The following is a 16,421-nucleotide window of genomic DNA, read 5'->3' as shown; positions in this document are numbered from 1 at the left end:
TTATTAAGTGCTCCCTAAATATTTCAATTTTCCTTTTGGTGTTTCTGTTCTTTACTCTTGTTTGATCTGCAGAAAAAAAATCAATCCAGACATTACTAAATGAAACAACGAACTACAATCTTTTTTTTTCTCTCTTCTAAAAAAAGAAACAGAAAAAGGAGAGGTCTTTTCACGGTCCCCCAAACTCCCGGTCTCCAGTTCAGTTATGCCAAAGCGGCAACGAGACACCAGTTTATTACACCAGTTTATTATTGGCATCGATACACAACCAGGAGAAATGGCGGGGTAAGCAGAAGCTCCAACTCTTAGCATATACCTAAATTCCATTCAGGGTAACCACAACATTGCGAGCAGTGGGGTGGTCTCGGTGCTCACATAGCCATATTCCCTGAAGCATCCAAAGTCCAATCAAAATTAGCCATTAGATTTAAGACTATTAGATTCATCTGTCGTAGAATGTAGCATTCCATATATAAATCCATCCGTCACGCTAAACCAAGGATAGGGACCCATCCATCCAAACCTCATACCTATTTATCAACCCAACCCCATCTCATCTCAGTTCCACTAAATGCAGAAAATTTCATATAGTCAACTTCAAATCCTTTAAAACTTCGCCAGAACTTATCCTCGATCCATTTAGGCATTACCTTTGTTTCAAGATGATTAAAAAGAATCATATTAAGGACCGGAAATATGTAAAAGCTAATGAAACATTGCTAATTCAACTAGGTATAATAAAGAAAAGTTGAATCAAATTAAACACTACAGATGTTTTGGTTTAATATCAGCCCTCGGTACGTTTTACATATGAGAGAGAGAGAGAGAGAGAGAGTCCATCATATGGCTGGTTGTTGCTGGTAAGTGATGACACATAACATAGCCAATGATGGAATGGTCAGGCAGCTATTTACAAAACTAAGAGAGATAGGGAGAGGGAGGTAGTCTACCATATTTTTGCTCGAAACAAGCAGATGGTTGGTTGGCTGTTATTTGCTATTATTGCTATTTAATTATTATAAATAAATAAATAAATAAATAAAAGAAGCTAGTTACTTGAAAAGCACTTGAAATGTGCTTTATTTGCCTTTTATTTAAACTTCTTAGATTTGATGTCGTTTGCTAGTAAATTTCAGGATTTAAACAAGATAACAAGATTTTGAGATCAGAAGGGTAAAAACATATCAATTTTCCCTGATAAATACAAGAAGAGGCTAAATCTCCAAAGTAGGAAAGGAAAGAAGGCCAATTTTGCCCAAAAAGGGACTCCATGACGCTACATGTGACGCCCAAACCCGAGGCTACACAATAGGATGAAGATGCAGCAGACTCGTGTGCAGATGCTCTTTTCTTCTACAATGCTACGATGTTGGCTTATGGTGTCGCTGCGCCAGTTCAATTTTGGATTTTATTTCCCTATTTAGTATAGGGTTTGCCAGCCGTTTTGGGCATTGAGTTTTGGAGTTTTTTAGGCCCAAGAGAGAGGGTTCTTAGTAGATTACAAAGGGTCTTTGGTGCCAAAGTCGATTGGAGAGCATTGGATGGTCGACTCCACCCGAGACCAGAATGCCAGATAATGTCTTTCTTTCCCTTTTGTATCTTTGGTTCTTGTTTGTATTTTTTCATTCTAACATTGGTTGTGTCTATAGAAAGCCATGTTAGGTTGATCTTTCATTGTTCCAAGGTTAGATCAATTCTTTAGATTATTGCTAAACACTATGTGGATCTTGAATGTCAATATATATCAATACTTTTTAGCATGACCGTTCCTAATGCATTTGAATGCTTGATCAATATTTGAATGATACCGTTAGTTACAATCTTGCTTTAATAAGAGGATTTTAGATTAGATCATGCATGCTAAACTATCATTTGAACACACTAAAATAGTCGGAAAACGGTAGAGATTGTTGATGAAGAGTCTTAATGCTTTGCTTAATTATCTAATTTCAAAAGTTTAGTAATTAGTAACTAAGTCAAAGAAAAAGATTAATTCCAAAAGGAACAATCCGGATAAAAAACTTCTAGACCTAGGTGTTGTGTTAATTGGTTTGAGACTAAAAAGCAATTGAGTTTAGTAAATCCATTGATGAAATTTATTCTCTAAAATATATTTTTGTTGAAAATCTCTATACTTGATCACTTTTATTGCTTTCTTAGGATTAGTTTAGAAGTCACTCCTCTAAATAAAATTAGAATGATCTATGATATCATTGCTTACAATTAAAAGTAGAAAAGTGGTGACAAGCAAGAAAAATTTAGGATCAAGGAGTGTCCACCTGTCAGATCTCCTAAAACTCAAGATGAACACCCATGAAGGTTCGAGGGTGACCAAGGGTGTCACAAGGGGTAGGTTGACCGAGAACTGCAGAGGAATCATGCAGACCGAGTCAACGGCTTAACAAAGGCTAAAGCCAAGGCGTGACATGACCCACTTGAAAGTAGGAAAGTAGGGTGTCAGGCGAGCCCAGGCCTCAACCGAGAGGAACAGTTGGATAGGCATGGGCAGGCCTAAGAAGACGTTATGGGGCGCAAGGGCATGCTGGGGCACCAAGGGCCCACGCGCCACCTGGGCACACTATCACACAAGCATCAAGCAACGGGGAGTAAGATGAGCTAGGTACGTGCGAGCCACCGAGGCCCCGTGTATGCCCACGCAAACATGCGCATAAGAAAAGCATTCAGGTGGCATGCAAAGGAGGTGCACGCATGCGCGCACAACCGATGCACACTGGGTGCGATGGCATGGGCCAGGCATGCGCACCAAGAGCACCAAGGCCCACTCAGGCGTCTTGGTCCGAGTGACTCTAGGCCCAAGGACCACCGTGGAGGATTTGAAGCTTGCGAGTGCACGTGGCAACATCCTAACCGGTCAAAGGAAGACGTGGCAATGGACCCACAAATCAGGTGGCGGCAATAGAGTCAAAAATAAATTGGAGTGGAGAGATTAATTTGGAAGAGGTGGACATGACCATGCAACTCCCTTAAATAATAAAAGAAGTTTCCTAGTCATGGGGGAGTGGCTTATTCTTAAGGCTAGTGGGTGGTTGTCACTACCCCATTTAAGGCACTCCCCATCTATTTCACCTAACCTTCCTCACTCCCACGCCTATAAATTGTGTAGTTTGGGGGATGTCCAAACACACAAGAGCACATATTCTCTTTTATGCTTTTTTTCTCTCTAGTAGAGTTGTCTTGTAAAGAGCCAAAGCTCCCCAAGTCTCGTATAGTGTGGTTTTAATAGTGCTTATTAATAAAGTGTTATATTTCTACAACTATCGTGTTCTCTCTTCCTCCTTTCAAAAATGGTGAACTAGCAAAACACCTTTACCAGTTATTGTGAGTGGTTTGAGTGTTTCAGTAGGGAATATTGGGTCCAAATCTTAAAGATGACTAAGGAACCTCCTTAGGCTGCACGGGAGAATTTCAAAAAATTCTATACTATGCTTCCGCCCCGTGACACCACCCCTCATGAATACTTGGAAAAGAATTCATAGTATAAATTTCTTTTAGTGCAACAACTGCGGGGATAGGGAGAATATTTGAAGTTGCTACTTTACGCTTGGGAATCCTAAACGTTGAGTGTTCAACATACATCTTTCTAGTTGAATCATCTTACTGAAGCAGATATATTAGAGACCACAAATTTCAATTTAGTAGTATTCAATTGGATTGAATGGATGGATAGGAGAAAAAGTGATTCCAAAATTGATGGAATTTAAATTTCCACTCTTATCGAACTTTTAGTTATCTCAAGAACGCTTTACGTGGACATTTCTTGATCTTAACTGGAAGGTAGCAGCATAAGGAAAAAGTCTTTCAAAGTTTTGGCTACACTCGTGGTAGACATGTACCACCAAGTACTGGAAGGCGATTTAGAAATATGAGTCAAGGCTAGGGTTATGATACAAATGCTTTAAATTGAATCAGAGACACACAGAGAGTTGAAGACAAAAAAATTATTATTAACCATGTTCATACCATATCCTAGTTGGGGGAAGGGGATAACCATATCCAAAATGTAGCTATGTTAACCAAAATATGAATTTCACAATATGAAGCTATATATGATAATGAAATTTCTTATTTTTTAGTAGTGAGGAAACCCTCACATTTATACAAAAGATATATCAATCAAAAAGCTAGACTTAAGCAATCAATCTATATTTATACAGAAATAAAATATATATACACACACACATAAGGAAACAATCTTAACAATTTCAAATTTACAGTAGAATCAATTATGCTAGATTTCCTAAATGCCCCTCAAGCTCGATGATATATGCTCGTTGTTGCCATGAAAGTGGATTGCACCCCTAAGTGTGTCATCGAGGACGATGACAGTTTAAGTGAGGGAGTGTCACAATCTAACTTTGAGATGGTAGATTGTGAACCCACTTGTGCAGACAAGTGCAGTGGCACACATGAGTATCGACACATCTGACAAAACCAAGAGGGCCAAGAGAAGTGTCATGATGCGATCGAGGAGGATAGTGCATCATCCAATACACCAACATAAGTGGGCAAGCATGTCATGTTGAACATTAAGTGGAAAGACAAGAAACCATTTCATCGGTAGTGTCAATGATAAGCTCAGTGGGGGCCAGATGGAGCCCGGGTCGTGACCTCGGAAGGTGGGGTCCTGTCATGAGTTTGGACGAGCAGCTCTAGATTTAGATGCATATTGATAAGATATGCAAGCACGTCGAATTTCATGTCAATTGAAGTTTAGATGGGCCCTCTACGTTGGTGAGTGACCGTTCGCCATATTTCATATGCATAGGTGGCAAAGAGGAAAATGTTCAAAATGCACTATAGGAGGAGACATGGTGTCGGCTTTCTACCACCCCTGGGCTCTATGGCCTAAGTGAGCTACCCCATGGCGCATGCATGTGTCGTGGCGTGGGCGAGCGTGACAAGACAAGTGTCTTGGACATCTTCCATCGAGAACGGGATCTCATGGGCAGTGTCGGACGCCATGGGTGTGCCAGCATTGTGCCCACTCCCATGGGCTGGAGGTTCAATGTAGCACCCAATATGCAGTTTTGATTCGACAAGGACTCGGAAGGGTCCAAGTTTCGATATGTCTAGATGGATGAATGTCCGAGAAGTGCCGAGTTGGAAAGTTGCCCATGGGTTGGTTGACGATGGTTCTCGATAAGCATGCTCGAGCAGGAGAGAGAAAGCTGACGACATCCCGACACTATGGATGGATGTCTTCTTGTTTTGATAACTTTTCATGAATAAAGACTTTGATTTGATTCTTGGGGAGGATTCTCCTTTTATCTCTTGATATTTATTCATCATGAAAGTTTAATTGTGTAATTGCAACTACCACAATACTTCAGGGATGGTTTTTGGTTTGCAATTTGCACTAAGAAATTGTTTGGGGAGCTGAAATGTAATCAAGATTACTGGGAATCTGAGGGGTGATGGAATGCATGAGTAATAGAAGGCGGAACGGAAATGGGATCGTAAAGTGTGAAAATGATAGAAAAGAGGGTTGGGTTGAAAATTGTGAGAATGGAATAAGTTTAGTATTACAAATTAGGCCCAAAATGCTAAATCCAAACATGAATTTTAGATTACATTACAAACCCATTCAATTGATATTCCCCCAAACAACCCTTAAAAGAAGTAGATGTGAGTGAATTAAATTGTGTAGGTAAGAGTTGGAAAGTGAAAGGCATCAAAAAACCACTTTATTTTTATTTTTATTTTTATTTTTTTTGAAGCGGAAACAAAACTTTTCATTGATATAATGAAATGAGCAATAGCTCAAAATACAATGAGACAAAATATCAAACCAAGACAAATAAAAGCCGAGGATTAGGAGGTCAAAAAACCACTTTATTCTTGTCCCACATTGGAAAAATTGGAGGATGCAGGGGTTGGATACTCTATAAATAAGCCTTCAAGGCTATTTTTAAATTTAAAATAAAAATTAATAATTTATTCTAAAGGGCCAATTTGAGCCTGATCCAAAGGGTCAGTCCAAGCCCAATCCAAATTGGGCCCATTGAGCAAGGTCCATGGATTGGGCTATGGGCCTGTGTTTAAGATGTCGGATTGGGCTATGGGCCTGTGTTTAAGATGTCGGGTTGGCCTATGCCCAGCCCAAACATTACTTGAGGCCCGTAGGCCTTAGTGGGCCTTTGATTCTTTAGGTTGGGTTGGATAATGAAGGCTAGGGTGGACACTAGTGGATTTGGTATAGGAGTTGTCTTATAATAAGAGATTGTTGAGGAAGCTTTTTCTATGGAACTTCTGAAGAACAGGTTGAAGGTTGCCATTAAGAAGAATCCACGTGAGAAAATTAACTTTCTTTGGACTACGAGATTTCTAAATAACTGAGAATAAATGTTGTCCATAGAAGAGAGAGAGTCCAAATATTTAGTCAATGATTTCACCGTAAAAAATGCCCGAGGATTCAAGAGACCAACTCCAAATATCCTCCATAGGGGTAAGTGAAATAAAAAATAAACTTGAAGAAAGCTCTTGAAAGTCCAAGATTTTTTCTTCTTTTAAAGGCTTGTGAAATAAAAAATAATAATAATAATAATTTTTTTAAAAAAAAACTCCAAGAAGTTATTGATTCATCCTGAGACTATATCATTTGGATTAATGACAATGGCGAAAGGACAGGAAAATTATCCTTCAACATAATCTCGACCAATTATCCTTCCGGTTCAAACTTCTTCCACGTTATGGAAATACTAGCCCAAGCACTTTTGAGGTTCAAATTGCCTTTACTTTTGGTATGCGAAATGAAAAGATTTGATCCATGAATACTAATAATCACCTTTCTCCAAAGGGAGTGAGGTTGTTGCATAAACCTCCAACCCCATTTAGCAAGCAAATCCAAATTCCTATGCTTCAAAGCACCAATGTCAAGACCACCATGGGAACAAGAATCAGAAACTACTTGCCAACGCACCAAATGGTGGATCTTACTACCATCCTTTACCTCCCAAAAAAACCCTTAATAACCACTCCAACTCCAAAGTAATCGATGACAAATTGAAAATAAGGCAATTGGAATCATGGTTGAGAAAAAAAAACACTCAAAACTCAAACCAAAATTTGGTAGAATTTGAAATTTACCCTCAACTAAAAATGTAAAATATATGGGAAGGTTTTAAATTGATATCTCATGATGAGAATTGGGGAAAATGTGTGTACAATTGAATGGTTAAAAAAGGTTAAGCAAACAAAAACATACAACAGAAAAGTCGGTTTTTTAGGTTACAAAAAATTGCACAAGATACTCTGAACAAAATAACTCAGCTCAACTTAGCACCCCAAACACAGGCCTTTTGGCCCATCTCGATTCAACTCTACACCCCAAACCCAAACTTTTTAACTCCACATACAATTATTACCAACTCAACTCTGTGTGCCAAACACCCGTTAGAGTATTGATCTATCACAAAATACTTCCTACCTTTACCTGAATACAAAAAATCTTATACACTCTTCCTAACCATAGTAGCCAAACCCACACCTACGTACTCCACATTCACATCCCACTAACAATTACATACAACGCTAACTAACTTCCATAGGTACTTTACCTTTATTGCTCTCCTTGAGTACGTACCCACAATTGGGGGCCTAAAGGTTTCAAAGGGCCAATAATATTCATGTACGAAAAGGGGAGATCTAATGAGATCCAAATACTTGGCATTACTTTAATTCAAAGTGAAACGGTGGGAAGCCTATGTTTCATCTTATCAAGGTGAGAAATCAAGTAGACTCTATATCCATTTCTGATCATGACGTGAACCAATAGATCTTGTGGATTTCCTTACAACCGTAATCAGGAACATAGTTTCTTTATAGATACCATGTTAACCTGGGGCAACATCTCTTTATGTGCATCTTAATCGCTCACAGTTAAAGTCCAGTAGTTTGAGCATTCATTGAGTTTGCAAGCTTAGATAGTGCTTGGGAATATTAGCAAGTTGTCTAGTCTGTTTTTGGCAGTTGTCCTAAAAGGTGGATCAGAGGGTCTTTCTTGGCTTTTCCTTTGACTGGATAGTTCATGTTGAAGTTGCTTGATTTAATTTGTTCTCGAGATGTATTTTCTTCAAAGATTTTGCTGATTTCTCCATCCAATATTTAAGCCTAAACTGAAGTGCTTTTATTTTTCCAAATTACCATTATTGAATATGTATTTGAATTGTATTGTTGCATCGTAGTATATTCTTTTGTATTCCTTTTGTCCTTCATTGTTGATAGCTTGTTCTTGTATTCATTCTTGCTAAGGGTGCTATGGAGATGTCAAACTTGTTGTGATACCCAAGTTCCCCGTTGATCCTCTAGCTCTTTCTAATATTTTATCTTTGTTTGTACTTTGAGCATTAGTCTCATTTCATTAATTCAATGAAGCGGCTTGTTTCCATTTCAAAAGAAAAGATGCCATGTTAACTTGGTGATTGAACATTAAAGTACTATTCCCAATGCAGTTCCAAAATTTTCCTTAAAAGATACAACATAAAGTGAAACAAAAAGATAAAAACATGTCAAGAAAATTGAAATAAGAAAATTCCTTTTTTTTTACTAGAAAGGTTATGAACTAACAACCAACCAAACACATGTAGTCTTAACAAGTATAAAATTAACTTAAACATATTAATTTGTTCTAACTAAATAAGATAAAGAAATATGCACGAACAAAAAGAAAATGTATAAAACAAGAATAAAAAAGAACTGAAGAAGTAAGAAAAGTTTAATCCTAGACAGAGGGAAAAGTTGAAAACCAAAAACTTTGGAAAGGTCAGATTAGCCTTGTTCATAAGTATATAATGCCAAGGAATGATTTATTCTCATACCTAAATTACACATTGTGTACCAAACAAAGCAATAACAAACTCTTTCATTTTCACCCCTTCATTGTGATATACCAAAAACACCTAAATGCCAATTATTCAACTAAATGAATAAAGAATCAATATTTAAATTAAATTTCATTCTCCAATTAATCATTCACACAATCAACAAAAGTTGTTAGTATTTTATTTAAGGGAAAAACTATTAAAAATAAATAAATAAATAAATAAATAAAAGGATCTACTAAACTGTACCTGCCAAGTACCCATGTTAAACTTCCCATTTGTTATCGGAATCCTACAAAAGAATAACCACAAATGAGAACAGCATGTCAAGTAGGCATTTAATCTAGAAACTAAGTAGTTACTCACGTGAGTGCACAGCCAAACATTGATGATTTAATGTGCGCTGGCATGTCATCCGGGCCTGCATAATGAGCACATTCATTATCAAAAGAGTAGATGTATAAAATAAAAAATTATATATATAAAGGAATGGTTGAAACAACTCTAGGATAGGAAAAACAAGAAAATTTGTAAATACTCCCCAGATACTTTTTTTTTAATAGAAATAATTGCTTTTATTGAGATGAATTGAAAACAACAGCGTACAAGAAACCCAGCCCTCAAAAGCCCCACTAAAAAAGGGGTCCCAACTTAGTAAAATGTTACTTGTAGAATAATTATAAAAAGTCTTTTGAAATCGGAGCCTAAAAAGAAACATAGAACCATCTTAGTTGAGAAAAAGATCAGAGAGTAACCCTTTTACCCTTTCCAAAGACCCCCACCATCCTATATTTCTTATGAATTTGCTCTGCGATTCTGAAACACTTACATTCTGTTTGAAAAGTCAAATCTAAAGCAAGCAACAAAGATTTTTCGTCGTACAGAATATGTTTTCATAGCTTATCAGTGTAGGATTTGTACAACAATTTCAAGCAAACAAGTGATTTGTACAAAAATTTCAAGCAAACAAGTTATGTAGGCCCCATTTCACAGCCATTTAATTTTTTGTTTTTGGTTTTTAAAACTAAGCTTATAAACACTACTTCTACCATTGGGTTTCTTTATTTTGTTATCTAGTGTTCAAAAAACCAAGTCAAATTTTGAAAACTAAAAAAAGTCAAAGACTTGATTTTGTTTTTTAAATTTGACTAAAAATTCAAATGTTTAGTTAGGAAAGATGAAAACCATAGAAAGGAAGTTGCAAGAAACAAGAACAATTTTCAAAAATCAAAAACCAAAATCACAATGGTTATAAACGGGCCTTAGTAAAAAATTTGTTGAATTGGCTTAGTATGATATAAGTTCGTTGGTTACCCTTCAATCATTTTTAGATGGGATAGAAGTGCAGAACTTTGAAGGATTAGGAGTGAGTTTGGCTTGTGTGGAGATAACCTGTCAAATTAAAATGAGATTACTTCGGATAAATTTTGTTCCCACCTACTTCCTCTTCATGTATTGTTTGAATTGGTTGGTTGATTTTACATTTTTTCTGTCTTTCTTCATAAACTATCGCACATCTATCATAATCCCTCCTCCCTTATTGCCAGGCAACACCTTCATTAGCATCCTATACATTACAACTAACAAAAGTTCAAATTGTCTTACAATATTATGATGGAGACAAAACGGGCCCTTTTAGTAGAGTATGTTTTCTTTTTCAGTATATGAAATCAGAAAACTAGAAAAGGGAAAAGGTCTTCTTAGTAGAATAAAGTAGAAGGAAATTAAAATTTTGATAACCTTCAAGTGTATGCTTCCAAGGAGCAGATGTACCCTGCAAATAAGCCCCCCAAATGAGAAAGTGGGAGAGAGAAACAATGGTCAAAATGGGGGACGGTTGCAAATGATAAGTGTGGATAGCAAACTAACTTCAGGCACTATCTTGTTGAGGAAGGTTTCAGTATCACTCCGAACATCCGAATCATAGTTTTCATTGATGGTAAGAGAGGCACTCGTATGCTGCACTGAGACATCATCAAATGATTCAACAAAGAAATCCAACTACGCATTAATCTCTAAAATAGAAAAATGGGATTAGATTTACAGAAGATATGAGCAAGGCCACATTTGAATTCTGACAAGTCTGGTCCAATTTCCTTCATTATCTGATATACAAATCAAACTTAGTAGCAGCAATCATATAAATATTGAAATGAATAATTTTAGCAATGCAACAAAAAGACTTAGTTTCGGATATATCTACAGAACATGATATTTTCGTCTATTGTTCGGAAAAGTCAAACTGACATGTGCAGAAGACAGGCCTAAGCTAAACTAAGAAGCGACAGAAATTTATGAACAGAAATAAAATAAAAACAAAAAGTTGGCACCGTTTAAACCCCGGAGATCAACACGAGGATTCTGGATAAGGTGGGTAAAGATAACCAATTAATCACCTTCGGGGTGATGAGATGACAGCCCCGCCTATGAGGAGGCAGCGTAACAGTCTTCTGAGCCCACTTCGGACCAGCGGCCGCCATCAAGCTTGTATTGCCAGATCTTGCGGTGGCGGAAGAATTACCAGTACTGGAATTGCTGTTCCACAGCAACTTTATGCGGAGTGGTTGTGCAGCCGAGAGAATGGCGCCTTGCATTATTTTGACCCAAAGCCCACAAAACGTAGACTTACCGCTCATCCGCAAAGCCCAACCGCCTATGATACATGGGAATGACGCACGTGCAGGCTGCTATCACAACCACGTCCATAGAAAAAAAAGATCAAAATGGGAACAACAATTGGTAATAAACTTAGGGGTCGTTTTGCTTGGTTAATTGAGTTATTCAAGCATCGACGGGATAAAGGGAAATTATCAAAAATGGAAAAAAGAAATACAAACTATTTATAAACTACAGCAAAAAAAAAATATATTTAACGAAATTTTTTTAAAAAGTTTCAAAACTACCCTCGCCAAATTTCTATGCAATTTTCCCTTCTTCTTCTTCGTCTTCTTTTTCATTTATTGATTTCATTGTTCTTCACCACATAGGTCAGAGGTTGTCATTCTTCTTCGTTGATTCCAACGATCACTGATAAAGTTCTTCCTCTCCTTCTTCTTCTTCTCCTTCCTCTATAAACGACTGAAATGAGAAGCGGTGAGGAAGTGTTAATACTTTGAAGATTCGGTTTCAGATCAATTTCGTAATTGTTTTTTTCTTTTGGATTTTGTGACTCTGCTTCTTCTTCTTCTTCTTCTTCACATTCCATTGACTGATAATATCTCTACGAATGAATTACAATGGTAATCTCTTTGTTGATCGTGTTCAAAATCTTCTTCATAATTCCTTCGCATGCAATGCAAAATGATTGATTCTCATAAACGCATAAAAGACACTAGCAAAAGTGCATAAATTTGATGATGTATTATATTATTATTAGTCTATCTTAGATAGACAGAGATAGTATTTTATCTCTAGATATAGATACTTATCCCTATCTATCACTGACAGAGATAGATGCCTATCTTTGTCTATCAAGGATAGACAAAGATAGAACTCTATCTTTGATTGATCTTCACTCGATTTATAATAGCTTATATGGTTAGAACATCTAATTCTTAAAATTTTGAACAAGATCAACATCTTATTCAACTGTTACAAGAAAGAAGATACGCAACTTACATAAACTCCTCATTCCAATCAGCACCAAAATCCTACGAGTAAATCAAATTTTAATTAATAGGCATGTGATATGTTTATAAAAACTTGTAAAAAAATACAAGAATTTGCAATTTGTTTTGGCTTGATTCAATCCAGAATTAACTTTAAATATTCATTTAATATTTAGTTGATGAATTCAAATGTTTACTAAAGAGATAGAGTGATAAATAGATATAGAAGTCTATCTTTGTCTATCAGCGATAGACAAATATAAAACTCTATCTTTGTTTATCACCAATATATAGAGATATAATTTTATCTCTGACTATCACAGATAGACAGAGATAGACGTCTATCTTTGTCTATCAGCTAATAGACAAAGATAGACATCTATATTTGACTATCTCTTTCTTTTTTTTTCCTTGTTTTGTTTTGAATTTAATTCACTACTTTGCATTGTATTGTATTAGTGAGATAGGACTATTCATTGATCATTGTCTATCACTCATCATTGTGATTGAGTGTATCGGTGATAGACAGAGATAGAACTTTATCTCTGACCATCACAGATGGACAGAGATAAATGTTGTAGGAATCGGTGAAGGTCCTTGAACAGAAACGGGGATCGATCCCAAATCCCAATTTTTACAGAACATTCAATTTTACATAATTATTAAGTTATATCAATTATATCGCATATAATTAATTCTAATTCTCTAAAATGAATTTGAACGTTTCAAATTCTCTCATCACACTGTTCTAAGGTTCAGACCGATATGAGCTAGCAAGGGGACCTAATGGACCTACAGATCATGAGCTCCAATGATCCAAGATTAACTGGCTAAACTCTTTAACCCAATTAATCAACATTCGTTAACTACTGGGATACTCCACTAAAGCCCATAGTTGCACTCTCCTCACTGTAAATATATTTCTATCCACTTGATCTAACCATACTTAGTAAGTCGATCCTTCACAACTTGTTTATAATTACATTTAAGTCAAAATTACCATTTCATCCCTACAATTACATCTTGCTTCTCAAATCCCACTAATCCTTTAATGAATAATTGGTTTGTTGTCCAACCATCAAATTGAGTCCCTCTTTGGCCATCGAGAGGGTGGGACCTCTTGTTCAACAGCCGAAGTCAGCACTTAAGAGAACAACTTATCTACTATCCCTAGAGTCGAGTAGGAGTGAATTCCATCTTGCCAGACTATGTCCCCAGCTATCTACCCAATCTTACCCCTAAAATGGAAGTCTTATTGAGTCGGCGATGTTGAGCCACTCTTACCCATGTATATTAAAGGATAATCCCGAATAAACTGGAGTTCATAGTTAGCTCAAGATTAAGATTGAGTTTCCTATGTCATCGAATTGAAATAGTCAGTGTTATCAGTAAACGGCGTTATAAAGTAAAAGTGACTATTTCGTGGTCCGATCTCATGCAAGCTCATTGCATAGGATGCTCCCACTTGCATGTCTCCACATGAACGATATAGGATCACACTGTTTGTATCGAATACAAAGTGGGTTGCATCCATGGTATCCTCAGGTTAAGGTACCCAGCCTTATTCCTATATTATAGGTCGTTTTGGCTATATACTCAAACTCGATCCACTTTTATGTCTCCACATAAAGTTCAAGTATTCTTACTATAGCCAGAGTTCTTAGTTTATTAGATTTAGGGTTAAAAGGTGCAATTCACATATTCATTAACATCTTTTACTAAATAAACCTCAATAACATCTTTATTGCAAAATAGAACATGTTTAATGTTTACAAACCACGAGTTTTAAGACATAAAACTTAACAGTCCACCACCACCACTGTCGAACAACACACCATTGATGTAAATCCCACCCTACTACTGAGCAGACCACCATCATCATCATCGATCCTATCACCACTACCACCACTGACATAATTCTCACTACGACCATCGTAGACCCCTTCATCACCACCACCATCGTGGACCCTACCACCACCACTAAGCCTATCCCAGTTGTTGTTCTCGATCACATTTGATAGCGACTGATAGCCCTAAAAAAGAGCTATTATTCCTGACTTAATTCAAGCTTGTTATTAGATTTTACGTGTTTATTTCCTTATTTTGTAGGCATTGAGCAACCAAGGGATAGAATCAGCAATTTGGAGGTGATTTGAGCACTCGGGCTTCAAAGGAGTCAAAAATACCAAAATGCCCCTGCTTCAGCATCGTAACGCTCATGGACTAGCTTAGCCTTTTCATACTATCGCCTAGCCCTTTTGCATGAAATCTTCTTAAGCCACTCACCTACCAGTGGAGATTAAGGGCCCAGATTAAGCCATCTGTCCGGATAACTAAAAAAAGGCTTAAAGCTGAACGTTTCGAGCAAACTCGATCCTCAATGGAAATGGGTAACTACTCGATGGACTTTTCATTGGTATTCTAGTGAATACTCAATGGAAAAACTTGATGCTCGATGGAATACTCAGTGCTTGATGACTTGCTCGATGCACGATCCTTCCTCGATCACTCATACTTGATGCTCGACCCTTCCTCGATCGCTCATACTCGATGCTCAATGACATTTACTCGATGCCTGCCTTATGCTTACTCGATGCTCAGACACCACTCTTCACGACCAACACTTAGCCAAAATTTCTTTTTGCAAGGTTAGTTTAATAAGTATCCGAGAGCCAAGTTTCCTATACTTAGACATTTTCCTTCTTAAAAACTTATCCTTTACCCAATTCCCACAATTCCAATCTAACTTAAATATTTAACCCCCTTACTTTGCTAAACTCAATTAATAAACATAATTAAAAAGGGAAACTAAGGTTCGGGTTTTACATTTACCACCCCTTAAAAGAAATTTCATCATCGAAATTTACCTGAAGATATCAGTTGAAAAGTTGAGGATACTTCTTCCTTTCTTGCTCCTCGGATTCTCACGTCACTTCTTCAACACCATGGTTGTTCCACAATACCTTCACTAAAGGTATGATTTTGTTCCTGAGTACTTGTTCTTTCTTGTCTAAAATCTGAACCGACTATTCTTCAAACAACAAATTTTCCTTGAGCTATATTGGTTGTTATACTAGTACGTGTCTAGGATCAGGTATATACTTTCTCAGCATCGATACATGGAACACATTATGAATTTGTGTTAGCTCCGGAGGTAACTGTAATTTATACGTTGTCGGGCCAATTCGTTTTATAATCTCATAGGGTCCGATGGTGGACTCAGTTTCCCTTTTCTTCCAAACCTGAGTACTTCTTTCCATGGAGATAACTGAAGAAATACTTAGTCTCCAACCTCGAATTCTAAATCTCTTCTTCACTTATCAGCGTAACTTTTCTGTCTGTCTCGAGTTTTCTTCAAGTTTTCCCTGATAAGCTTCAGAATATCTGACGTTTGCTGCACCAATTCTAGACCAAACAGTTTCCGTTCTCCTACTTCATTCCAATATACTAGGGTCCTGCATGGTCTGCCATACAATGCTTCGTACGGAGGCATGCCTATGCTCGAGTGATAACTGTTGTTATACGCAAACTCAATCAATGGCAATTGTGTATCCCAACTTCCTTTAAACAGCAGAACACATGTTCTTAGCATGTCTTCCAGTGTCTGTATTGTCCACTCTGGCTGACCATCCGTTTGTAGATGAAAAGTTGTACTAAAATGTAGCTTGGTACCCAAAGCCTTCTGCAAACTAGGCCAGAACTTCGAGGTAAACCTCGGATCTCGATATGATATTATCGAGACTGGAGCTCCAAATTGGCTAACTATCTTATCCACGTACATCTTAGCCATTCGATCTAAGGTAAAAGTACCTCTTACTGGTATAAACTTAGCTGTCTTGGTTAGCCTGTCAACTAATACCCAGATTCCATCATATCCTAAGGGTGTCCTAGGCAATCCAAACAAGAAATCTATCGCTATATGTTCCCACTTCCACTCGGGTACTGGAAGCAGGTTAAGTAATCCTACGGTTCT

General features: G+C 37.2%; 1 protein-coding gene across 3 annotated transcripts; it reads right to left on the bottom strand.

Moving 5' to 3' along the window:
• On the bottom strand, positions 1-11,652 carry LOC120085663 (secondary thiamine-phosphate synthase enzyme). Of its 3 annotated transcripts, XR_016531740.1 has the most exons (8): positions 11,237-11,630; positions 10,885-10,945; positions 10,710-10,804; positions 10,323-10,614; positions 10,155-10,232; positions 9,207-9,261; positions 9,090-9,132; positions 1-388 (listed from the first exon to the last, which is right to left on the bottom strand). XR_016531740.1 is itself a non-coding variant. In XM_039041789.2 (7 exons), the coding sequence occupies exons 1-7, from the start codon at positions 11,474-11,476 to the stop codon at positions 317-319; spliced, it is 600 nt and encodes a 199-aa protein (XP_038897717.1). In that variant the 5' UTR covers positions 11,477-11,652; the 3' UTR covers positions 1-316. The 3 variants fall into 3 exon arrangements, 1 of the variants encoding a protein (XP_038897717.1); XR_016531739.1 differs by having other exon boundaries at positions 10,155-10,614; XM_039041789.2 differs by lacking the exon at positions 10,155-10,232 and having other exon boundaries at positions 10,581-10,614; positions 11,237-11,652.
• Positions 11,653-16,421: the final 4,769 nt, after the last annotated feature.

The sequence above is a fragment of the Benincasa hispida genome, chromosome 9 (assembly GCF_027475165.1).
Source record: "Benincasa hispida cultivar pf3 chromosome 9, pf3_genome.v1.1, whole genome shotgun sequence".
NCBI lineage: Eukaryota > Viridiplantae > Streptophyta > Magnoliopsida > Cucurbitales > Cucurbitaceae > Benincasa > Benincasa hispida.
This window is presented reverse-complemented; position numbering and strand designations above follow the sequence as displayed.